Source organism: Carassius gibelio, chromosome B12, assembly GCF_023724105.1.
Source record: "Carassius gibelio isolate Cgi1373 ecotype wild population from Czech Republic chromosome B12, carGib1.2-hapl.c, whole genome shotgun sequence".
NCBI lineage: Eukaryota > Metazoa > Chordata > Actinopteri > Cypriniformes > Cyprinidae > Carassius > Carassius gibelio.
In genome coordinates this window covers 17,820,081-17,847,613 of record NC_068407.1, presented here as the reverse complement: position 1 = coordinate 17,847,613, position 27,533 = coordinate 17,820,081, and the positions used below count along the sequence as shown (strand labels likewise).

Genomic DNA, 27,533 nt, shown 5'->3' with positions numbered 1-27,533 from the left:
CATCCACCTGACGATCGGACCTATGAGCCTAGTACATCCTATTTATGTCTCACCAATGAACAATTATTCATTTCTCATCGGGAAAGACCTGCTTGATCGCTTTGAGCCTTTACTAGATTTCAAACAGCTGAAAGTCTGGGCTCAAGTGCGAGAACCTCTTCCCCTCCAACCACACAGGTCGCCGGTGCCAGACGGTCAGGTCACAGAGGTCACGAGAATTCCCACGGTGCCAGACGGTCAGGTCACAGAGGTCACGAGAATTCCCACAGAGCCAGACTGTCGGGTCACAGAGGTCACGGGAACCCCGGCAGCCAGCCATAGGTATCCAGCCTCAACAACAAACCAAGGCTCAAGTTCGATCCTCTGTACCTTCGAGGCCACTAAAGACTCTGATACCTACTGTCCCAAGGTCAAAACCGAACTGCAGCTGCATGATATAACAACAACGGACAGTATTCTGGCCATATGGGCAGACAACTCAGCCATTAGTCTGTCACTATACAATGCAATCACTGAGAAGACACCTGACCTCCCTTATGCCAGCAAGCGCACTCGTTTTCCTTTGAACTCACACCCATCCTCAATGGTGTCTGCTAGAGGAATCTGCGCTTTGCATGTGAAATGGAATTATCGGTGCCTGACTCATTATTTCCTGGTCCTTCCGGACCTGCCACACGATGTCTACATTGGAGCAGACCTCTTGATTCGCCTCAAGGCTCATGTGGACACTTTTAATGAAGTTGTATGGGCCCCATTGACTTTGCAGCCACATGTTTCCATCAACCATGACAACCTCATATCAGGGCAGACCATCCCAGAAGTCTGCACTTTAGTCAACGAACAGGAAACGGTGGTACCAGCTTACACCAAAGGGGTCGCTATTCGGCTCAACATGCGATGGGGTCAAACCTTAAACCACACGCTGGGTTTCTTCCAACCCTCACCTGAATGTGTGGAACTCGGACTCACACTGGAAGCCATACCCCTCACTGAAGTGTCATCTCGTGTAGTCTACATCCTGTTCAACAACTGCACGGCAACTGACATCAACATTCCCAAGGCCTACCGGCTGGGATGGCTAGTAAGCCATGACTTTCATGATTTTGAACTTGTACTACCTGTCATTGGTCCCATTCCACCCGCACTGATACCCGAAGGGAGTACAGACAGTACATTGTTCACTGCACCCTTCAAACTCATTGCCATCACATCTGTTATGTCGGTGCCTAAAGACCAAGTGTGCAGAACGGAGCTGACCGAGGATGAACACCTCACAATATACACAGTCTCCCACAAGAACGTCGGTGAGGCTCATGAACCTACTACACCTCTCAATGCCAACCCGACTGATGACATACCGATGGAGGAGCCTTACCCAGGTTTTGAATCTCAAGTGCAGCAAATTCTACAAGACGCTAATGCACTTCAAAGCGATACAGATCGTCAAGGACTCAGACAAGTTCTGTATAAGTTCAAAGAATCCTTTGCCAAAGACTCTCTAGACTGTGGTCTCACCAACCTCCACACGGTGCGCATCCCTACGCACCCTGATGCTCCTCCCACTTTTGTCAGACAGTACAAGATTCCCATCGCCTCACACGAACCAGTGCAGGAGATCATCGAATCTATGCTTGAAAAGGGGGTCATCCGTCCATGCAACAGCACCTACTCAGCCCCCATCTGGCCCGTCCTCAAACCTAACGGCAAATGGCGACCCACCATTGACTACAGGAAACTGAATCAACAGGTGCCGCTGTCACGATGGCCCATGACCCAGCTAGAACAAGAACTACCCCGAATCAGAGGAGCCACAATCTTCTCTACACTTGATGTGGCCTCTGGATTCTGGACCATTCCGGTGCACCCGGAAGACCAACACAAGTTGGCATTCACATTTGGCAACAGACAGTTCACCTTCAACAGGTGTCCGTTCGGCTACGCCAACTCACCAGCCGAATTCAACATCTTTCTGAACAAAGCCTGCCCAGACGCTAGAATGAGAGGCAACCTGATCTATGTAGACGATGTTCTCATGAAGAGCACAACGGTGGCCGACCACCTGAAAGAAATAGACTATGTTTTGAACCAACTATCCACCGCCGGAGCCAAGATCGCCCTCCACAAAGGACAGTGGTGCCGAACTAAGGTTAACTACGTGGGCCTGCTCATCGGATCCCAAGGCATTGAACCTCAGTCAAACCGCATTCATGCCATTCAGAACATCAAGCCTCCCACCCACGTCTCTGAGCTGCGGAGTTTTCTAGGGGTATGCAATTACTCTCGACAGTTCATCGAAAACTACTCGGACATTGCCAGACCTCTGACAGCTCTGCTAAAAAAGGACTGCCCTTTCGTCTGGTCAGAGGCTCAAGAACACGCCATGAAAGAACTAAAAAGACATTTATGCACAGCTCCGTGTCTTGCTTACCCCGATCCACAAAAGGAATTCTACCTGGAAGCTGGGTTCTCCAACCAATGTCTCAGTGCTGGCCTGTACCAACGGCATGATCAAGACAAGAAAGTAGTTGCCTATGCCAGCAAGACACTGCTTCCACCAGAGTGTAAGTTCTCAGACTGTGAAAAAGCTCTGCTCTGCACTGTATGGGCCATTCAGCGATTCTCCAATTACATTGGGGCACAGAAAGTTATCATAGAGACTTGCCACCAGCCAGTAATGTTCCTCAACAGCCAGCGAATCCGAGATGGCGTGGTCACCAATTCACGCATAGCCACATGGTTAATGGCTCTCCAAGGACGCAATGTTGAGGCACGGTATGCACAGAATCACAAGTCTGCCCTGGGCAATGGACTGGCCGCATGCCAAAACTGTTCTGATAACATATCTGCAGAAGAAATGGGCGTGCAAGAACCCCAACAGCAACAACCGACCTGTCACAGGTACTTTGAAGAGAATGCGTGTCAGGGCATGCTCACAGCCTACGTCGATGGATGCTCCTACAACCACGATGGCATCCTCAAGGCAGGTGCAGGAGTGCTGTGGGTCAACGACCAGCCATGTTCCCCACAACACTTCAAGTTAGGTCCCCAGTCATCACAATATGCAGAAATAGCAGCCATTCTCATAACTCTGCAGATCGCATCAGCCCATGACATCAGAGAAATCCTCATCTGTACAGACTCTAACTATGCCAGACTCAGTTTTGTGTGCCACCTTACCGGCTGGAAACAGAATGGTTTCAAAACGGCAAACAACAAGCCAGTCAAACACCAACACCTGTTCCAAGAATGTGATAACATCACCGAAATGCACAATATGACTGTGTACTGGAAGAAGGTAAAAGGACACTCTAAGCTACCAGGGCTGGACAAAGACTTAAATGATAAAACCGACGCCCTCGCCAAAACAGGCGCACTACACGGGGAGGTGTGGTCACCCCCAGAACCCACACCCAGCCCCGATGTTGCAGTATTAACCCGCAGCAAACGACCTTCACCTGTGGCAGTGCCCGCCTCACAGTCGCTATCGCTAACTCCGCAGATCTCCAACAACGACATTGCGGATATGCAAGCCTCTGACACTGCCATAAAGACAATTCTTAACCACCTCTCTGACCCCTCCAACCACCCTATCACTGAAGCTGAGCTCAATGATGACTCGTGCCTCCGACACCTGTATAACACCAGACACATGCTACGTGTACAAGACGACATTCTGTGGTTTGCACCTGATGACAGCACATCGCCACGGCTCGTGGTGCCACGATGCCAAAAGGGGGTAATGCTAATGTACGCCCACGACACACCATGTGCTGGACACCACGGTGCCAGAGCCACGTATGACACACTGAGACAGGTGGCATTCTGGCCCGGCATGCAACAAGATGTGGCAGAGTACGTCAGAGAATGTCTTGTGTGCTGCCAGTTCACACCAGCAAACCCAAACCACAGAGCCCCACTGCAACGCAGAGGGATCACGTTCCCGTGGTCAGACCTCCAAATCGACTGGGTAGGGCCCCTGCCCAGATCAACAAGAGGCAACAAGTACTTCCTTACGGTGGTGTGCCAGTTTACCAAGTGGGTAGAGTGTCTGCCAGCACCCAATGACACTGCCCAAACCACTGCATACCTCCTGATGAACCATATCTTCTCCCGGTTCGGATTGCCACTGAGAGTCAACTCAGACAGAGGTACCCACTTCACGGCCGAGATCATGCAACAGATCTGGAAATGCCTAGGGGTACAAGCTAAACTACACATCAGCCACCATCCAATTGCATCCGGCCAGGTAGAGAGATCGAACAGAGCGGTGGTCGCCATGCTGAAAAAGTATGTGTCTGCTAATCAGAAAGACTGGGATGTGAAACTACCCCTTGTGTTGATGGCCATCAGAGCCACCCCACAGGAATCAACACGGGTGTCCCCTTTTGAACTCATGACTGGGCGGCAGATGACCCTGCCACTACACTTGCTGTATCAACCAGGAGACTCCAACCTTGTCACTGCTTACACCACATTCCAGTACCTTGACGAGCTCCATAGACACTTGAAAACAACGTTTGCTTTTGCCCAGCAACACCTGCAAAAAAGCGCTGAAGGCCAGAAAGCATACTATGATCGGAAAGCGTCACACCAGGAACTGAATGTGGGCGACAGGGTCTTGTATTACCGCTTCACCCCGCCAACTCAGACAGGCCCCCAGCGGCTGTCAAAGAAATTCCTGCCACACTGGACGGGACCTCATGAGATTATGAACAAACTCTCCCCAGTTGCGTACCAAATCCAGCTAAGTCGGGGATCGAGAGAACCAGTTCTCAAATGGGTCCACCGTAACCAGATTAAGAGACATGTGGCCACTAGCAGAGAAAGACAGGGAGGGGCCAATGCAAGCTAAACACCAACCGCCGCCATCGAAGCGAAAAGACTGTCCCATCCAACCCGGGACAAACCTCACTGACCTGTTCCCTCTCTCTCTTTTCCCTTTTCCTCCCCATCTCTCTCTCTCTCTCTGGCCTGTAACAGGATGCTGCTGTGGATTCTCATCCTGTGCCTCCAGTCAACCAGAGGCCAGCCGTCATCAGACATTATCACACCGGGTCCTGCCTCGGGCATTGTATTGAGAGAGCAACCGGGACTCCTGATCACGAATTGTCGGACGTACACCCAGAAAGTATACGTTCGACTCGACCCCCGCAACGTCTACAGAGCACACTACCCCCGCGCAGTAGCCCAGTACAGCTGGGCCGGTGCCCGTTGGACAGAGGATTCCCTCCAGCACGCCGAGGCCGATGTCAAGCACATGCTCAACCAACTTGAGAAGATGACTGTTACCCAGGCGGAACTAGGTGGACACAACCGCCGCCCCAAACGTTTCCTGGGAGCGCTGCTCGGAGCCGCCGCTGCTGTTGGAACTCTGTTCAACATCGGTATGTCCAGTGTCAATGCAGTAAATATAGCCACTGTGAGACGGCATGTGGCTGAAATTCAGACTGAACTTCCACAGCTAAAAGAGCAACTCACTACACAGAGTGCATCCTTGCAAACCATTGGAAAGACTTTGAAAGGAACTGTGGTCATTCTCAACACCCACAGCGTGCTTTTGAACCAGACCATGAACTCCATGAAACAGCTGTTCACTGTGTTCCAGAATGACTTTGCCCAAACGCAGCTGGTCACAGCATTAATGACTGACATGCTACGGGAAGTGAGTTCTTCCATCGACAGTCTAGCCATGGGAAGAATTCCACCATACCTGATACCCCTAAGCTTGGTGCAAGATGTGCTGGCTTCCGCCATCACCACACCCACTGATCCTATGCAAATCCACCTTGCCTACTCTCTAGGTAGTGCTATTCCCCTTTACGTGGATCCTGAGCAGAAGGAGATGAGTTTCCTCCTGAACTTACCCATCATAGAGTCAAGCCGAATCTACAGACTCAAAGACATTGTTAATGTGGGGTTCTGGAAGGATAACACTCATATCAAGATACGTACCCCTGAGGTGGTGGCGTACCATGACAGCAACACCCAGCTGTACTTAGCCCCAAACCTGCACATGTGCACCCTAACTAAAGACATTCACTACCTCTGCCCCAGCAAACCATTTCTCAGAGACAATACTGATGGAATCTGCGGATTGCAACCCATGATCAGCGACACGCGTTGCCCTGCCGATGCCCAGCCTCGCCGCCACGTCACCGAGACGCAAGCTGAGATTGTAGGTGATAGATGGCTCGTTAACACTCCAGTACGTACCGCTACACTGACGTACGACCAGCATGACACAGCCACCCGTGTCAATCTGCTCGACCAGAGCATGTGGATTCAAGTCCCACGAGGGGCCATCCTCCACCTCGACGATCTGGCCTTATACCATCTTCCGAGTGAAGAGTACCAATCAGAACTAGAAATCCCATCCTTCTTCAAGAACTACAACTTCACCCTAGGTCCGGAGTTGGAACTGTGGATTGAAAAAGGCGGGCCTCAGCTCATTGACATTGCTCCCGTCGACGCAGCCCTCCAAGCCTTGTCTCGATTACCCATCCTGAACACCTCACCTGTTGTCCAAGCCTGGACTGCAGCTGACACAGCACTGTGCATCTCCATGGTCGTCGGCCACACCCTGACCCTTGGCGTGGCCTTAGTCCTATACAGGAAACTCAACGAGATGCGAATCTCTGCAGCTAAACTCAAGACAACTAGGATTGGAAGTCTCCGATGGAAACCCCGAAGGGAAGGTAACACACCAGAGACGGATAAGGACCTCATCGAGTTGAGTCCTCAGCCCTAACAAACACCTGCTACCCGACTGTCAGGATTCACCTGCCATCCGACCATGGTGGTGGGTGTTGTCCGATAATGACCACAGGGCATCATCCGACCACAAAGGGGGAATGTAACACCAATGAGCGGATGGTATTCAACCATCTGTTCCATGTTAATGAACCCTGACCCTTTTGACACATTCTACACTCAAAGACCAGAACGTGAGTTAAAGAAAAAACAAGGACTTTCGTTTTACAACCCTCTTACAACATAACTCACCACCCTGGGCGCCGCCATGACGGCAATGTCCTGGCGGGGATGAGAGTTATAACACCTTGGAGACTATCCAGAGATGCGATATCGAACTTCAAAAGGGAAGACAAACAACCCCCCTTCTTGATCGCACATTCCAGTGAAACAGACGCACATACACTCAAAAACAGGCACAAGCATTTTTGCTGGCCCATGGACCTTCTTGTACTAAAACTACCTCTAAATGTATTTTAATGTCTCCCTTTTTGTGCTCAAATGTATGTATGCGGCATAGTGGAATATCTGAATGTTACTGTGTGTTTAATGCAAACTTTAGATGCATTTAGTTAATAGTAAGTCTGTATCTTCGGATACGGGACTGGTAAAAGCCTAGTTCTTAGTGTCGGTATAATCGTAAAAACGCGACTGTAACGAATCTTGATAGCAAATTACAAAAAGATGCATTGTGTCAGAGGAACGATCTTGCTTAAGAAAAGTGTTTAACTTTGACATCGCCATAAATTAGACCAGTGGGCGGAGATCAGCAAACAAAGAAGATTTTTCCCGCCTTAGTTTGTTTACACTTCATTGGCTCATACTAAAAAAATAGGTGTAAACCTAGATTTACTTAAAAGCTCAGGGAAACCTGTATTCTGGGCATTCCGCCAGAGAGAAAAGAGGATTACCAGCTTTGCAACCGGACTTCAAGAAGTTCTCCGTTATTCTTCTTTACTTTTCGTTTCATTCTAGTTTTTCTTTATTGTCTGCTGATATTTGACTTCGTTCAATTGCCTTCACGAGCCAAACGAACTTAAGTCTAGTCATCTTTTGGCAAAGTTTACCTTCGCGTTAACCATCGAGCTCGCGTATCATCTGCTCTGGAAAGAACCACGCTGAGGCCGCACAGACCGGACAATTTGAGCGCAGCTACGCACAAGAGCCAGATCAAAGCAAGTACTTTCTTATATCGCAACTAAAATTGCTGTTTAAGGTTGTCTAGGCTATTCCATGTTTGTGAAATCATTCAATGACTTGGGGTCTCTTGTAAAGTCAACTGTTTGAAATTGCCACGCTGAGATTGCTTTTCACTTTCACTTTCTCTCCCTCTCTCTCTCTCTCTCTCTCTCTCTCTCTCTCTTTATCTCTATCTCTCATTTATCTCATTATTATTCTTGTTCATTTACCTTGTTTAAATTGTATTTTCGTTTTGCTATATACTCATATTTACTCCGTGTGAATTGTAGTTATGTACTCTTTAGTCTGTTTTTATTAAATCCTATAATTTGCTTGAATTGAATTGTTTTATTGCTCATTGAGATCGAAGTCCCTGAATCGTGTGATCTACGCTACGAGCTTTGTTTTATATGAATTAATTTCAGTAATCTTAGTAGTACAGACACAGAAAATATTGTTTTTTCCTGATCAGAAGATTAATATTTCTTGGAGTTTGTAAGAAGGGTATTTTTATTGAATTTTGATAAGGAAGTCTAGCTTCCAGTTCGCTGGACGAACAGATTGTCTAGATTAACTTAAATTAATTCTAGTAAAGGTTACCTTTAAATGATTAAATATTCCCTCTTTGGGTAATTTAATATTTGTAAGCAATAAGCACGTTATATTCATAGACTCATGAATATTCACTTCATTTGAGTTAATTATTCCCCAGAAAGTGATTGTTGCTACAATATATATATATATATATATATATATATATATATATATATATTTTTTTTTTTTTTTTTTTTCTGTTGTTAATTACAGTCTCTCTGATAAATCATGGTTGCATCGATATGCCTTAAAACATCATATTAATAGTACTCATTCTCATTTATAAAACAAAACCATGTCCCTCTGTGAAATTGTAAGAAGGCCAGATATTCTGTATTGCGTATTTTATTTCAAAGCTATTAAAATATAGATTATTTTTCCAAGTTAAATAAATAAATAAAATATTACTTGGGGAATTTTGTGTGATTTGTCACTGATCCACATCACATCCTTAGGTTGAGCCACTTGAAATGAGAATCTGTATTACCGCATGGCTTGCACTTGATCAGAATTCCTTTAGTGCAGTGTACAGTTTTAAAAATACCCCCAGAGTGAAAAATCGAGTAGTGTGTGGAGAAGCGAATTTAGACAAAGTCCTTCACACAAAAGCTGCAAGCCCCAGTGACAGAGAGAGAGCTAAGCAGGCTTGTCAAGGAAAGGTGGCATGGAGCCCTTACCGTGAAGACATAACTCGGCTGTTCTTCATGGTCCACGGGCCTCAGTAGTGTCAGGTAGCGTGCCATCCCACTTGGCGTCACTGCAAAGATGCTGTTGTAGTTGTCCAGAGAGATACGCACCATGGGATCTTTCGTCTGCAGTGCAAATAAATCAACGTAGGTTCCCGTGTCAGAAACCAGAGACATCAGAAAATAGAGCATGCTGGGAATATGACTATGCAAATTGCTAAGGATGGGGAAAAACGCTCATAAAACCCAGTGCATTAGAGAAACACACTGTATAAAGGAGAACTCCAGCCAAAAGAGAGATAAACAACCCAAAACCTTCTAAAAGAAATTTCAAAAGCACCACCTTCTGAAGTCTAAAACATTGATATCTGAAATATCAAAGTAAACTAATAAGTACATAAATATCTAAAGAGATTATACAAGAGCAACAGCATTACAAGACTCAGCTAGCAGCTGAAAATGCACTTTCATGCTTATGAAATCTGAAAAAATAAAGCATCTGAGATGTTAAGTGTTGTATCAGCATTGAGGTAAAACACAATATTATCATGTAAATGCTGGAATACATATTTTTCCCTAAAGCTCACTAAAGCTGCAGTTATATGATCACAAACACAGTAAAACAGTAATATTGTGAAACAGTATTACACTTTAAAATAACTGTTTTCTATTTGAATATATTTGAAATGTACTTTATTCCTGTGATGCAAAGCTGAATTTGCAGCATCATTATTCCAGTCTTTAGTGTCACATGATCTTTCATGTGTCTTTACTGTTTTTGTAGTTGCTTTTAGGATGCAGTCACTTTCTTGATGTAAAATGAATACATTTTCAAATAGTTACTTTTTCAAATTGTTTGTTTTGATTGTAATAATATTTCACAATATACAGTTTCTCCTTCAAAAAAGTGATTTAGTGCGCATAAGAGGCTTAATAAATTTTTAACTTTAGAAATGTTCTGAAACACTGGAATTTCATGCAGTGCCTTCAATTCCACCAACCATTATCTATATGAGCTGTTTGCAGTTTATGCCAGCTGAAATTCCCCCAGTGCTACAACCGATGGAGACTATTAATTCAGCCATTATGCCCTTGCAGTACATACATTTTTCATGCCAGGATATCTGGATGCAGATACTGCCTGCTGACCTCTTGAACAGTGCACAGCACATATATTTTCGAGTGAGTATTAATTGCAAAATGTTTTAAATGCATGTCCTTATTTAAGGAAACAGAAATAAAATATAGCAAATATATTTCATTAATGTTACAGCAATACTTCTCATTAACCTTAATCTTTAATTTCATAAAGAATCCCATTTTAACTGGATTTTAAAAGAAATGAGTGATTTCACAATTATTTAAATGGTACATAAGCGCAATAAACTGTCATCTAAGTAAATTATACTTGCATTTGTATTTCTTTACATTTACATGCATTTATGTAACAAGGATTATGCAATGCTATACTTTAAAAAAAAAGTTTGAATGAAAAAAAAAATGCTATAATAAAAATGCTACAGTAAAAACCTGTTAATAATAAGTAATAGGTAATAAGTAGTTGAACATCACTTTACATGTAATTTTACAGTAAAATTGTGTGTAGTAAAATAGTCTGCCCAAAATGTGAATGAAAATCAATAAACAAGATGCAGAGGAGTAATCATGCAAAGAATTGAGCAAACAGAACGATACAAAAACACAGCACAGCGAAAATGAGTGAAGAGAGAGAAGGCAAACAAGGGCTTTTCACTTCACACGTCTCATTAATTTAATTTCATTAATACCTACAGGCACATCACCAGGATTCAGCTTTACATGGGAGACAAAACATATGCTTGACATTACAGCATTTTCTATCTCTAAGACTTATTGGATTAAAGGGATAATTCACCCATAAATGAAAATTCTGGTGTTGTTTACTCAACCTTATGTCATTCCAAACCTCTATGACTATTTCTTTCCCAAAACATAAAAGAAGATGTTTTACAAAATGTCCATGCTGCTACTTTTGGAATAATTACTACTATTTTTTTCTTCTGTGATTGAATTTTCAGCAGCTGTTACTTCATGCCACATGATCATTCAAGAAGCATTCATTTGGTGTTCAAGAAAGATATATATATATATATATATATATATATATATATATATATATTTTTTTTTTTTTTATCAAAGTTGAAATCTTGTCTGAAGTTGAATGCAGTTTATGCTGCTTTTGTGCTGCACTACCATTAAAAAGTAAAATAAATAAATAACGACAACAACAATAAATATAAAATAAAATTAATATAATAATTAGTACATAAATTCTTCATAGGTACAGTAAATAAAAATATATTATTTCAAATGTATAACATTACAAATTATTTTGATTTCAAATGCTTCCTATTTATTAAAGTAGTTTTCAATAAATAAAATAAATAAATATTAAGCATTAAAAACTTTTAAAACTTGTAAATATTAGTACGCATTCCAGGACCAATATATAATAATAATAATAATAATAATAATAATAATAATAATAATAATAAATAAAAAATAAGCATATTACAATGATTTGTGAAGGATCATGTGACACTGAAGACAGGAATAATGATTCTCCAAAAGTAGCTTTGCCACCACATGAATAAATTTTTTTTTTTTAAAACATTAAACATTATTCCACAATATTACTGTTTTTACTTTATTTTTGATCAAATACATGCAGCCTTGCTTTGTCAGAGCATAAGAGACTTCTTCCAAATAAATAAATAATTCCTCACTTTCGACCAGTAATGCAAAAACATTAAAAAAAAAAAATAAAATAAATAAATAAATACTACAGCCTAGAGAGAGTAGCATGGAAACAAGCAGCATGAGCATTCTTCAAAACATCTTCTGTGGTGTTCCACTTATTTAGAACTTCCTGAGGTTGATTAAATAATCAATTTTTTTTTTTTGGCTGCACTGTCCCTTTAAAGTAGGAGATGTTTGTCAGAGTTTCCTGTGTACTAAGTACTTTGTCTTTGCCATCTATAAAGCAGTGATAATTGCAAAGAGAGAACTCTCAGGAGAACATTAGCGCAGCGTAAGCACCTCCCCAATAAGTCTCTAAGTGCGAGCCTCTGAGACCATATCTCTGATGCTGTTTTCAATTTTAATTTGCTTTTCTAAATGCTCCATAGAGCAGCTTTGGTTAACTTCCGAGGAACATTTCTATACACACACAGACACACATATATCCCTCAGGACATGTGAAAATGATTGCCGTCTGAGCACCGGCACAGAAAGAGAGACTCCTCACCTCCTCCATGTCGTTATCCAGGGCGATAATGGTGAGGGGGGTGGAGAGATTGGCACTGCTCGAGATAGTTGTGCCCAGCGGAGCAGACTCCGAGATGAATCCATGATAAGTGGCCACCTGGAAATACGGCGCCTGATTGTTCTCATCAAGCACCTCAATGTGGAGATTAGCGAACGCCGGGAGAGGGTGTCCGTTATCCTGCTCTGCCTAGAAAAAGGAATGCCATGAGTTGAGAGATTGGGATACTGGTGTGAAAAAAAGATTTTTTGGGGGTTACATGCTGCACATATAAGAAGGGCAATGTGATAAGCCTCTACGGGCATACGCTGGCTTAACACTATCTACAGACTTGCCCCTCTAAATTAAATAAAGACCATGGCTGATTAATTCAGGTCAATCCCAAACTTAATTCTCTCAGAGTCTGGCATGCACCCAAGTGCTCCAAGCTCCTGAATATTTAGTGGAGTAACTAATGCTCGAATTCCTACCTCACCAGCAGCATTCACTTACACGTTGTTCACCTATATAAAACTAACAAAAAAAAAATGAATGTCTGAAAATTCTGAACGGAGGATTTTGGATTAAAATGTCATGGATTTTCAAAACTCCATGGTGTAATGGCTCCATGCAGATCTGAAAGAGTCCTTGTTTTGTTAAAATTCCACACTTTTTAAAGTTGACTGAACACAGTACTAAAAGTTTCCAGCCAAAATGTATTCTAGTGTGGCACAACACTGATTAGTGTAGTTTGATTACAACACAAATGACTGTAATAAGTCAGCTCGTTTTAATGCATTAAAGACATACCGATTCATAAACAGTGAAAGTTAAATTGGTTTAGTTACTGGCTCATTGTTCATTTTACATGTATTCAACACTTTCTGAAGTTGACTTAATATCACACTAAAATTCTCTTGACAATGTTTCCTGCAATATTCATTGAACAATAGCATGCCATCGCTATTGAATCTACTTAATAAAACAGACAGTACAATTAGTATAGTGTGTTTACAACACAAATAACTCGAATGAGTCTGTTTTTTTTTTTTAATGAATCACACACTAGCAGTTTTTTTTTTTTTTTTTTTTACACTGTGAAAGTTAAACCAGTTCAGTTGCTGATTCATTGTTCATATTATGTGTATTCAACACTTTTTGAATGCCATACTAAAATACTCAATGTTTCCTGCAATATTTATTCAACAATAGCTCAATACTGCCACTGAATCTACTGCACAAAACAGAGAGTGCATCAGTGTAGTCAAATAACACAAATGAATCAAATTTTAGTTCTAATATATAGTTAGCAATAATTATTAGACTGCATTTATGACACCGATTAAAACAAAGTTAGTGTAAACAGTATAAGTGGTTTGTTTTGATTAAAAATTATTTATTATTGAACGCTTTATGATTTTGCCATGAAATTGCATTTTCCCCTAAATATGTGTTCATAAAAAGTAATACAAATAATGATTCGTGCAACTAAGGGACCAGAATTGCTCAATGGATTCTGTACCAGAATTGTTAAATTATTTTATATTACTATTTCTAAACAGACTTTTAGGTTATTGGAGACATAACTGACATAAACCATTTCCTCTTGCATGGTGTTTATAATTACTTTTTGCCAATTCTAACTTTTAGCAAAAATCTCTTTGAAATAAAGACTGAGAGAGCTGTCAGAAACGTAATGCTGGTGACGATGAAGTCACATGACCGTTGGTGGAATTTGTTGATATCTTACATTTAGCTTTTGACTTCTGACGATTATATTTACCCTACATTCTCAGAAATAAAGGTACAGTGAGGGTACAATTAAGTACTTTAAGGTACAAATTTCACAAATGTGCCAACAAAGGAACAAACATGTATCCAGCTGAGTACCAAAAAGTACCTTTCCAACGAAAAAGGGTACACAATGAAATATGCATGGTGAAAGGTACATATATGTACCCTTTGAAAAGGTACATTGTAATATAAAGTAATAGTTAAGGTACAACATTCACAAATGTACAATTAAAGGTCCTATTGTCTTCCCATTGGGTAATTAGAAGTACCTTTTGGGTACACATCCTGTAGAGTACAACAAAGTACCTTATTCAAGTCAAAGGGTACACTTCCTGTGGGGTACTAAGAAGTACTTTTCAAGTTACAGAGGGTACAAAATCCTCTGGGGTAGCAGCTACTTATGCGTGCCTTTTCTAAGACGGATAGAGCCTTTGTCATAATTTGTAAATGTGGTATGCTGAATAATCCTCTTTACAGCAAAATCTCCCAGTTTGGAAATCCTAGTGTTGGTACTTTTAGAGTAAACTGTTAAAGTTGTGGTGTTGAATTAACACTAGCTAGTGTAAACAGCCCTGCAGACGCGGAGGCTGCTCAGAGAAGGGAGAGACCAGAAGTAAGTTAAGCGTTTTACCTCATTTAAAATATATATTTTATAACATTAGATTGGTTTATAGGGACATTAATATGTTATGTGCTCCTACACTTTCCTTAGAAAGATATTTTCTTTCACTTGAAGCGGAGGAGTAGGGGAAGTTGAAGAAAACAACGAAAGTAAGTGTTTTATCTGTATGTACTGCATTTACTGTATGCATTTCATAAAATAATATAATGTAATAATGATATTGTTATGCTGTGCGTGCCTAGACGATCTGAAACATTTCTCACAGATTAAATTTGATGTCAAATCAAACCCAAATCTAAAATAGCAATATCATTACTGTAAGTTAACGTTAGTTGTTTCTTGCATATCTGTCTTGTGACCAAATTTTGTGATTACATTAAGCATTAATTTAATACGTTTTCATAATGTCGATATGCCGTACATATATATATATATGTATGCATGTTGCATGTATGCATGCATGCATGTTTGTGTATATATATATATATATATATATATATATATATATATATATATATATATATATATATATATATATACACACACACACACATACATACATACTAAATACTATTACTAATATATATATATATATATATATATATATATATATATATATATATATATATATATATATATATATATATATTAGTAATAGTATTTAGTATGTACTGTATGTATGTGTGTGTGTGTATATATATATATATATATATATATATATATATATATATATATATATATAATAGCAAACAATACTATTTGAACAATAATCCTGCGCACGGTTGCATTGTAAACTTCTGCCGGCACCGGTGTGACCTTTCATCGTGATGATGTAGTTCCCTGTCCGTTTGTTGATCAGCTCAATCCGAACTATTCAAGGTAAAAAGTATCAATTATATATATTTTTTTAAATTACCTATCGTTTCGCTAGGCAACAACCTTTTCTTCACCTCTGATCATGTACAGCCCATTTAAACACTTCAAAGACTTTTGAAACTGCATCGATTTGGATTTAAAACCGATGGTAACCAATGAAGTCCATTGTTAGAAGAAAAATCCATGTTTTCCTCAAAAACCATAATTTCTCTCCCACTGAGGAAAGAAAGACATGGATATCTTGGATGGCATTGGGTGAGTAAATTATTAGGAAATTTTCATTTTGGGGTGAAATAATCCTTTAAAGGGGGGGTGAAATGCTATTTCATGCATACTGAGTTTTTTACACTGTTAAAGAGTTGGATTCCCATGCTAAACATGGACAAAGTTTAAAAAATTAAGTTGTACATTTGAAGGAGTATTTTTGTTCCCAAAATACTCCTTCCGGTTTGTCACAAGTTTCGGAAAGTTTTTTTCGAGTATGGCTCTGTGTGAAGTTAGATGGAGCGGAATTTCCTTATATGGGTCCTGACGCACTTCTGCCGGAAGAGCGCGCTCCCGTATAGCAGAGCACTGAGAGCACAGACATTCACTGATCAGAGCGAGAGTGTTGTGAAATGTCACAAAAGAAGTGTGTTTTTGGTTGCCAGGGCAAGACAACCCTGCACAGATTACCAAAAAAAAAAAAAAAAACAGCATTAAGGGAGCAGTGGATGGAGTTTATTTTTACAGAGCATCAACGGAGTTGTGCAAGTGTTTTTGTTTGTTCCCTGCATTTCGAAGATGCTTGTTCACAAGGCCCAGTTTGACGACGGATTTGCATATCGTTTATTTCTTAAGGATGATGCAATCCCAAGGAAAAAGGGTCATGATCGTGTGTTGGAACCGCAGGCGGTGAGTAAAACTGCTTAAAATATCTCTGCCTCCTTGTTAGTGCGTCCGCCTCCCATGCCGGAGACCCGGGTTCGAGCCCCGCTCGGAGCGAGTCGTTGCTGCTGCTGCTTTCGTTCAGTTTCAGCCTCTGGATCTGATTCTGGATCATAAATAAACGGCTGAATCTGACTGTTAGCCATGCTTTTTTTTGGATGATGGGTTTTCCCTCACGGTAATGTCACAGCTTCCACATGCTCTCAACGCAAAAGCCTATTCGCGCTCGTCATTCTATAGCTCTGCCCACACGTCACGCCTCCAGTCGGTCGTGTTTTTCCGGCAAAAATCGGTACAGACTATCTTTCTCTTATGAATATAATAAAACTAAAGACTTTTTGGATTTATGAAGGATGCAGTACTACTCTATATGTACTCAAGATTAACAGGATATTGAGTGAAAATATTTAGTCAATATAAAGCATTATGTTATGTTATTACACTGCAGTAAGTAATGCATTCATAAAGTGATTCTCTATTAAAGTTGTTTAAATGTGAAAAACTTTGTTTATTAAAGTTTATTGCAAACGAAGATTGTGGTGTGTTGTCGTTATTTTCTTTCCAGTATTTTAATTTGTACAGTTTAACTTCTTTTAAATCATTGATTGTGGGAAAACAAAACATTGCTTTTTTTTGCTCTCATTCTTTTAATCAAGAACATTTTTGCCACTTTATAGGTACAAAGGCATCATCGCTGGGGTGGTACCCCTAACGAGAACAAATTGGTACCATCTAATGGAGTACATTTTTGTATCAGTGGATTAAGGTACAAATGTATTGCTAAGGTACCATATTGTCTCTCAAAAGGTACAGTATAAAAGGGTAAAACTCTGTACCTATGGCAAGGGTACCATTGCTGTACCTCGGGGGTACCACCCCAGCGATGAGCTATTTGTACCCTCAAAGGTACATATTTGTACCTAAAAGGCACAAACCGTAGGGGTACTTCTTTGTACCCATTGATATGGTACAAGTTTGTTCCCCTTGGTGGTACTGCCCCAGCGACGAGCATTTGTACCTTTATTTTTGTCTTTTCTGTACCTTTATTTCTGAGAGTGTAGGCAAAATTCATAAAATCTCATTTTCTGCAATACCTATAAAACTGGAGGAGAAATCCATCTGTAATGATGTGCATAACTAATAATTGATCAGTTTTGGTGCAGTTGAGAAATATATATAAGTTCTTAAGCTATAGACTGCCTTACTCAAGTGGAAGTACAGATTAATTCAGTCCTGCTGTACTATATCATCACTCTCACATTAGCAAACTAGAAAAAAACAGCTTTAGTCATCTAAGTGAGTGACAGCACGTATTTCTATACAGCTGCAATTTAGGCTGAAGGGCAAGTTTTGAGTGGCATTCAAAGGTAGGGAAGACAGACTGAGAATCAACAAGACTTGACAGAACTGTAAATATGAATGGATAGACAGCATCCAGTGTGATAAACACTCAAAATCAGAATATGATATTTATTGCTTCAACTAGATTACCTCTCATGCTTAAATTGAAACCTTGCAGGCATTTCTGTAGAAGCATGAAAATAAGAAAGGATGTATATTTTGGTGGTGTGATGTATACTTGGCTCACTGCGACACATTATTAAACAAATAATTAAAGCTACAGAAAGAGATTATAATTCTGTCAATAAAGCTAGTCTCAAGTCTAGTAATGCCTAGGTTCTGCCCACACAGACTACTGACTGATAGTCTACTAAACATAAAAATGGCATGTTGCCACTCTGTTCTGTATTTGATCTAACACAATGACATTTTTAAGTGTGGCTTAAGTGTCCATATACTTTGGGGCCACTGTATATCTGATGCATTACAGAATCCAACTGACAGATATATGTAAATGGATGAATTTTGGGATTCTTGCAGCGTACGGACTATGTGAATGGATTTTGAGGGGAATCAAATGGGGGCTCAGCCCCGCTGCTTTTGCTTTGAAACTGAGATCTTGACTGGCTGACATGCTGTTGTCACAATAGGACAGATTTATTTATTTTTTATCTGTGTGGTGCTACAACTGAAATTCCCTTAGGGAAATCTAAGAGTTACTCTATTGCTCATTTTACATGGATTTGCAGAGGCAAAACTACTGTACCTGGCAGTATGTGATACAGTGTGAAGAATATCATTTGATCTTGTGTACATCAGCACTTCAGTTTGGTAGTGGGAACATTAAACAGAATGAATAAAATATTTATTTCAAAAATTCAAAAATGTATTAAAATTATTAAATCTTCTTCCATAGTAACATATGTATGTTCTAGGGACAGTGATAGTCGTTATTATTATTATTGTTGTTAGTTACACACACACACACACACACACACACACAGTATAATATCATAATAATAATACTGTAGTACTAGTATACCTGGCAGTGTTACAGTGTGAAGTAAATCATTAGTTTAATTATTATTACATTATTTAATAAATAAATAAATAAATAAATAATACACACATACCGCATTTTTCGGACTATAAGTCGCACCTGAGTATAAGTCGCATCAGTCCAAAAATATGTCATGATTAGTAAAAAAACATAAGTCGCAATGAACTATAAGTCGCATTTATTTAGACCCAAGAACCAAGAGAAAACATTACCGTCTACAGCCACGAGAGTGCTGCTCAGGGGTAGACTACAGGAGCACTGAGCAGCATAGAGCGCCCTCTCGCGGCTGTAGACGGTAATGTTTTCTCTTGGTTCATGTCAAATTAATTTTGATAAATAAGTCGCACCTGACTATAAGTCGCAGGAGCAGCCAAACTATGAAAAAAAGTGTGACTTATAGTCTGGAAAATAGTGTACATATATACAGTACATACATACATACATAAATATTTGTGTTGCTTCATATCAGCTTTACATATATAGAATGGTCTACATATTTATCTTGTTTGCAGCACACTCTATGATACTGTATATGGTTTCATTGCTAATGGATTAATTGTGCAAATTAATGTTGTGCTTGTTTTTTACATAATGGAAAAGGTCTAACAGCCAAATATATACTCTAGAACTGTCAGTGTGAACAACCGAGACCAGCCGGCCAATGGAGTTAGTCTGGCTTGAGCAGTCACAGGAAACATGTCTCTCCTTTATATTCTACTCATTTCAATTAAACCCTTCTATGCGCAGACACCTTAAACAGGGATAGAAAAGAGAGAGTGTCAGAAATAGCCAAATAAATAACAAAACCTGAATTCAAAAAAAAAAAAAAAAAGACTTCTCCCAGAAATACAAATCCTGTCATCATTTACTCATCCTCATTCTGTTTCAAACCTGTACGACTTTCTTTTCACAAAGGAGTTTAAAAATGTTCAAACTGTTCTTTTCCATACACTGAAAGCAGGCAGTGGCCATGGGCTGAATGCTCCAAAAAAATACATGAAAGCACCAAATCTGCATTAAAGTATCATGAAAATGCTGCATATGACTAGTGCACTATGCTATTCTGAAGTCATAAAGTAATTCTGTGCGGTGAACAGACCAATAGGTGATGTAAGTTTTGTTGTGATGTAAACTTTTGCCGCTTCTTGCAGCTCTCAAATTTAATTCATGTTCCTTTTTTTTTTCCACAGCAGAAAACCATATGGGCTTGGAACAATGTGAGAGTGAGTAAATATTCTCAGGATTATCCCTCTAGTCAACTGGAATGGAATCAATTCACACTTATGAAGCCATAGTAGTATCGCTGTATGCGGCTAGTCATGTTCTCTTTGATTCTGAGAAGAGCTACGGGGTCCAACAGCCAGTCCATGCCCACCTCACCCTTCCCAATGTGAAAAGGCTGACAGCATGAACAGTGTTTTGTATGGATCATCACCGAGTACCTGCACAGACTAACATTCTAGATTCTGATGGTCAGTTTCTACACTCATGAACTTCTTGACTCAATTCCATACTTCCCCCTCTGTGATCAGAGTTGTTGCTAGTTATGTGGTACATTTTCATATCCCTGTCATATATGTCTTAAAATACTGGAAAGGAAATTTAAATCATAATCTTCAATGATGGAAATCATATCAGATATTGTTGTCATATTATAAATAAGCTTAAGCATATTGCCATTCTGGGTGCCCACACATTTATTTAACCAATAAATGTTTATAATCACCACAAATTTCATAGCTGTCCATGATAACTGGATACATTTATTTCTAAATGACATTATAAACATAAGCATTTTTTTTTCAATCTTTTAGAGAATAATTGAGAAAAATGTCTACGATCTTTACATGACCGATATTGATGTTTGTTATATATGTATAAAATTAATAATACTAATAATGAGATTTTTTATCTACTGTTGTCTGACATTTCATTTTACTGAGCTTCCATTCATTCATTCATTCATTCATTCATAAATTAATTTAATCATAAATAATGTTTTCCATTCAATCATTTATTTATTTCTTTTATTTATTTTAGGTATTTAATAAATGTACCTATATATCATGTCCTAATGTCTTACATTATTTATATAGGGCTTGACATTAACACCCACCAAATGCGGAAGTGTGTGAGTTGGATCTCAATGGATACGCAGTGCATCTGTATTTGATGCACCGTAACTCTAGAGCGAAGGCGCACAAATCGCTGTCGCTTTCTCTCACACACACGCAGAGAGAGAGAGAGAGAGTGTGTGTGTGAGTGAGTGATTGAATTGACTCGCTACATTTAAACAATATTCTTTGTTGTATTTTCCTGTCAAAATAACAGCGTTCCTATGGAAGTCTTCAGCTTTTAAGAACAGCCAGGTTTTCCGGTAGTGGGTGGTGTTAATGTGCAAACGGCAATCCCATTGGCTAGTGCTCACCTATTATATTCCCTGTTTTGTGAAAATAAGTTTAAAAGCGTTTAGCTTAAATGATTATTTTAAATAAACAGTGCTTATAAACAGCTGCTGAGGTAGTATTCTCCAGTGACGTGAGTTTAGGCTTGGAACCGGAAACAACGCTTCTTACGTCATCACTTAACAACCAAGTCTGGTGAGCAGTGTTGGGAGTAACGGCGATTAAGTATAACAGCGTTACTAACGGAGTTTAATTTTCAGTAACGGAGTAATCTAATTAATTACTTTTCCCATCATTGGAACGGCGTTATCTTTACTGAGAATGTAAAGTGTCGCGTTACTACAGTTTGGTTGAATAAAGCGCAGGGTGTCAAGCGTTTGGCTAGTGGCTACACATCAGCTGCCCAATGATGATTGGCTGGGTGGGCAGTGCCCTGCTCACGCTGTCTCACTGCACGCTCTGACAACTACTAAACACAAGACGGCGTCAGCGATAATGGTGTTCTCGAACTAAAAGTACCGGAAATTAAAGGCGAGAATGTTTCTATAACATACACACTATGCCCAGGAAAAAAATACTTTATCCATGTCTGCTTCAAGCAACTCAAATCTTATGAACCACCTCTCATCAACACATTCACATGTTACTGTACTGAATATTTAATGCTGTGTTCACACAAGATGCGACTTGCACGAATAAACTGCGCTATTAGCGCAGTTGCACGCTTGAACATTTTGAGTTCATACGCTTTATTGGTGCATGAAATTAACTTCACAACAGACACAAATTCGTGCCATGGGGGTGGGGCTTCTGCCAGTTGAGTTTATGCAGCATTTTCAACCACCATTTTTATTCAGATAATTTTCTAAATTGTTAGTGTGTCATGAAATGTAGTTTTAAAAGTATTTCATGCAAGAATGTAGTTGTTTTAAACTCAAATATGCGGTTTATTTATAAAGACAGCGTCTATTTAAAAATGTGTTTTGACGATTTTCAGAGGTTGTCCATTCGCGTCTTTGCATTGAATTAACATTGAAATAACTTGCGCCAGACGCTCTATTTGACACGCGCCAGACGCTCTATCTGTGTCTGATTCTGATATTTGAACAGGCAGTGTTTCTAATGCTAAAGTTTTTTGTTTTTGTTTTATTTTTTTTAATCTTTTTTAATTAATCTTCTACATCCATGCACTACTTTTATTATGCAATACATAGCTACTTTTTTATGTCTTTATCTTAATACATGGTTTTATAAAAAAAAAAAAAAAAAAAATACACACAGCCTTATCAGAGCTAATGATAATGACCTGTATTGCTATACATTTATGTAGTCTTGATATGGGTGTGTACAGCAGTTATACATTTAAAATGGTTGTAAATCTAGTTCAAGTAAATATTAGCACGCCATAGTCAACTTTTATTAGGTAATTTCACAACAACAAAAATGTGGCTAATAAAAATGTTGTGTGGCTAGTACACATAGGCTAGTGAGCAATAAAGTTAATGTGAAGCCCTATATATACACATAAACACACGAAGAGTTCCAAAACACGATAAACACCAGTTGTTTCAGCCAAAATCAGCATTGTTTCCGTCAGTATTGAATTTATTATTATTATTATTATTTTAAACCATGACAAATGCCAGTCATCCTTTTTGCAGAATGTGATATATCCGCTCAACCAATCACAGTTCACCATTCAACGCACTGTAATTAGTAACAACCAATCACAGCGCACCATTCCTCACACTCTAGACAGTAATGGTGGTATTCTGAATCCACCCGGCACCCAAATTTCCTCATCTACTTGTACTTTGTTATCAACAAATCGCATTTGATTGTTATGTGCATTTAATCAGAAAAGCTGATTCTGTGATTAATAGAACGGTAAATCTCCATCACATGCTTTCAGATGGAAATTATTAAAATGCATTTAATACACAGATCTGTAGATCACTGACAAGCTATGCTGTATCACATTCATTAGATCAATCGCTTCATTTTTACTCAAATGAATCAAAATGGATTCATTGCGTTTTGGAACCAAACTCTTCATATGTATATATGTATATATGTATCCATCCATAGATACATAGATAGGACATTTATTTTCACTGATTTTCTTGACAATCATGGGCCAATGTATGCCCCCCCACCCCTATGTTTGACATTTCATTTGTGATTTTCCATTAATGTATTAATTTATAATATGAATAATTTTGTTGTTGATGTTGTGGTTATTACCTTGATTACCAAGTCCAAATGCTGGTACTGTTCCCTGCTGATGGGTTTCAGGAGTTGAAGCTCAGCTGTGGTTTGATTCAAGGAGAAATACTCTGCATATGATGCAGGTTTGCCTAGAAAAAACAGAAGGTGAAATAAATGAAGGGATCCGTAAGATGACTTGCATTCAAGAGTTCAGCACTGAACATAATAACTCACCATGATTTTGAGGCGTATTCAGTAGCGTTTTTATTTTCATAGGCATACTTCAAACAGAAAGGAAAATTAAAACCACTAATGCACTTCCTCTACAAATAGTGGCACGCAATATTGAGTGCTTTGTTGATAGTTAAAAGCATAAGGCTGGTGTTGTCAAGCCGTAGGACTATCACCTACAATATGTTCTGACATATCCCTGACTGGAGGTCTAACCATTCCTGTGGTTCATTTAGTTCCTCGACTGTACTTCCAGGTTTCATCTCAAAGCACAGTGGGTGGGCGCACCTTGCCCACGGCATAAATGCATTTGACTCCAGCTGAATTTCCGACCCACCGCTCCGCTTTGCCTCTCCTGTTTCCTGCACAATGTGGCCTTGTATGCTGGTAGAGACTCAATATAGAGTACAGAGAGTCTGACAGAAACCTACCGATGAGAATGGAGTACAGGATTCCCGGACGGTCTGATGGAGGCTGGATGTTTCTGTCTTGATCCACAGCTTGAATGGGAGGAGTCACGTTGACAGGGTTTACTCGGCCCTGGAAAAGAGACATAGGGAAGACAGCATTATTTACAGTTAGAGAGAGAGAGAGAGAGAGAGAGAGAGAGAAACTTAACTTAGTATTCATGTTGATTTTGAAAAACTAAAAAACAAGAAATGGTGTAAATATAATGACTTCATAAATATGCAGTTAAAAAACTATGACAACATGTGAGTGTACATCTTAATCTTGACTTACATTTAAATAGTTATGTTAATATTTAATATGGGTGTGTGTTCATGATGTGTGTGTGTGTGTGTGTGTGTGTTCACTAACTGTGTGTGTAAATTTGTATGGCTTAAATGCAGACCACAAATTTCAAGTTGGTTCTTCATACTTGGCCACACTTCACTTCATTTAATTTTAAAATAGTTTTTCAAGATTAAACAATTGTTATTTATTGTATTTTTGTAACAAATGACAGGAATTTTTTTTTATGTATATATATATATGTGTGTGTGTGTGAGTGTGTGTGTGTGTGTGTGTGTGTGTGTGTTGGGTGCATGACATTGTTACATGACATTGTTGGTCACATAACGTGACACAGATTTTGAGAACAAAATTGTTAAATATATTTTATCAAAACTATTTAACTGCATATTTTCAATGCATTCCTCTTTTCCTTTTCAAGTATTTATTTATTAGTTTGTTTGTTTATCGTATTGGTTGCACCACATAAATAAAACAAACAAAACAAACAAACAGACAAAAAAAACAAACATGTTTATGCAAATATTATGCTAACTACTTCAGTTTTCAAGAATGGCATCCTTTTGAATTAGTTTTTCTTCATTATATTATCAGGACAAATTATATCAGAAATATATGTTTGATATGCACACTTGTACTAGTAAACAAGTGAAATAAAATACAAATATGATATAATACAATATAATACAATGATACAAGATAAACAAAAATGACACTTTATTTATCTGCTGTGGCACAGTAGAAATAAAGGCATTTTGGTGCTGTCATGTTGCGTCATCGCAACATGTGCACTTGCAAATTTAGAGAAAAGCAGATGGTGAGGGGAGATCCACGCTACATAAATTTATCAGGGAACAAAGTGACAACACAATGATCACATGTGAGAAGCTGCATCAACATTCCTGACACTTGCTGCAAATGAGCTGCAGATGTTTGTCTGCAGAATTCAAGGCCACACTTCACCTCTCTCGTTCATGAGCTCCAGAGACCCGTCTTCCACATTTCCTGGGCCTGAGGGATAAGTAAATCTCCCCCTGCCTCTCTCTCCGTCTCAGCCATAATATCACCTGTCAGTAAATATGCTCATCTATAATTCAAGCCGCCTCTGGAAAATGACATTGTTACAGTTAGTGACGTGGGTGAACTCAGAGCCGCCTTGATGAAAATGTAGCTGCCAGAAAACAAAAAGCTGCTCTGCAAGTCAGCAAAGAGCAGGAATAAACTATTCCTCAAGACACCTGTGCCAAGACTCCCTTCTGAAAGACCATTTGTCCATTTGGGTGGCAGGATCTTGAGACGAACACTGACAAGCAAATTGCCTGACACAAGCTTAAAGTCATGACAAAACTGAAGTAACTTTAGATCTTTTCTTCTTGCTACTGTGACGTACATCCAAGTGGAATGGATTAATGGGGGAAAAAAAGGAGGGCGGCGACTTGGTTCTGTTCCGTGATTGTTGATTGGATGTTGCTATGTGGGTGTGGCACTCAAAAGTGTAGGCAGATGAAAGCAAATTTGCAGTGGGCAGAGATCAAACAGATTAAATCATTGAAGAATCCTGCATAATTCACCAGAGAGAAGTCTGTCATAATCACTGGAAGATTCAATATGACATTCTGATTAATCATCATACACTATGGAAGTCAATGGATACCGTCAACTGTTTGGTTACCAGCAGGGTTTGAAATTAAAACCTGCCAACGCACCAAATTCGGGTAAAAATCAACTGTGGCATGTAGGGATGAGCGATATGACAATTTTGATCATCGATGATAAAAATGTCTCCATGATCTGCTTTTGAAGAAATATTGTTGAAAGGAACCCTTAACTGAATTGCTATTTTCCTCCTGGTTGGCAGGTGACGTCTCTCACTAGACCTGCTGAACACTACCACTCATTATGCCTGATGCATCACACCTGTACCTTGCCATGTTTAAGTGTGTTTGTGCCATGCCTTATTGTTCAATCTTGAGCCTGTGTTACGTGTGGCAAGCCAAATCCCAACTCTACCCCTTCACGTAAAGGGGTAGGGGTGTCTCAATTCTCTTTTGGTTTGTAGGGGTAGGGGTAAGGGGAATGGCCAGATAGCCCTTCAAACGAAGATTTTTCAGGACCACACTTCAAACGAAGGGGTATGAATTATCTCGGCAACAAGGCTGCTAGAGCGAACATAAGGACACATAATGTAAGCCTTTCTGTCCACCACCATCTAATGTGGATCGCATTCTGTCTGCCATATCAGGGCAAGCTGCTGCCATTCAGCAACTCCTTAATGTGATTCTTCAACGTTTAAATCTTCAGAACTTGCAAGCTCATCCAAAGGAGATTTTGGTGGCTAAAGTTGCAAAGAGACGTCCGTGATTTTGTCACCGTTTGCACGGTGTGTGCCCAGAACAAGGAGCTCAGAGCCCACCCTCAAGGACTACTGCATCCACCACCTATCCATAAACATCCTTGGTCGCACATATCTCTGGACTATGTCACAGGTCTGCCTGAATCCCAAGGTAATACTGTGGTGGTGGATAGATTTTGCAGAGCCTGTCACCTCCTGCCATTACCCAAACTTCCCACAGCTAGCCAGACTGCAGAGCTCCTAATGCAGCATGTGTTCAGGATTCAAAACTTCCCACAGGATATTGTGTCGGATAGAGGTTTCCAGTTCACCTCCCGGTTCTGGAAGGCTTTTTGCCGTCTCATTGGATCTGACATCAGTCTGTCATCTGGTTTTCACCCCGAGTCTAATGGGCAGACAGAGATGGTTAATCAGGAGATCGAGAAAACGTTGAGATGTTTGGCAGCAGACAATCAGACCACTTGGAGCTCT

The 27,533-nt window shown here is 39.8% G+C and overlaps 1 protein-coding gene across 2 annotated transcripts in view; it reads right to left on the bottom strand.

The window, feature by feature from the left end:
* Positions 1–27,533, bottom strand: part of LOC127968991 (protocadherin-15) — a 237,780-nt gene that overhangs the window by 143,525 nt on the left and 66,722 nt on the right. For both annotated transcript variants that reach the window (XM_052570531.1, XM_052570532.1), the window contains exons 9-12: positions 24,388–24,496; positions 23,762–23,874; positions 12,496–12,702; positions 9,201–9,335 (exon numbers count right to left, since the gene is read on the bottom strand). In XM_052570531.1, coding sequence (XP_052426491.1) covers positions 9,201–9,335; positions 12,496–12,702; positions 23,762–23,874; positions 24,388–24,496 — 564 coding nt within the window. The remainder of the gene's footprint in view (positions 1–9,200; positions 9,336–12,495; positions 12,703–23,761; positions 23,875–24,387; positions 24,497–27,533) is intronic.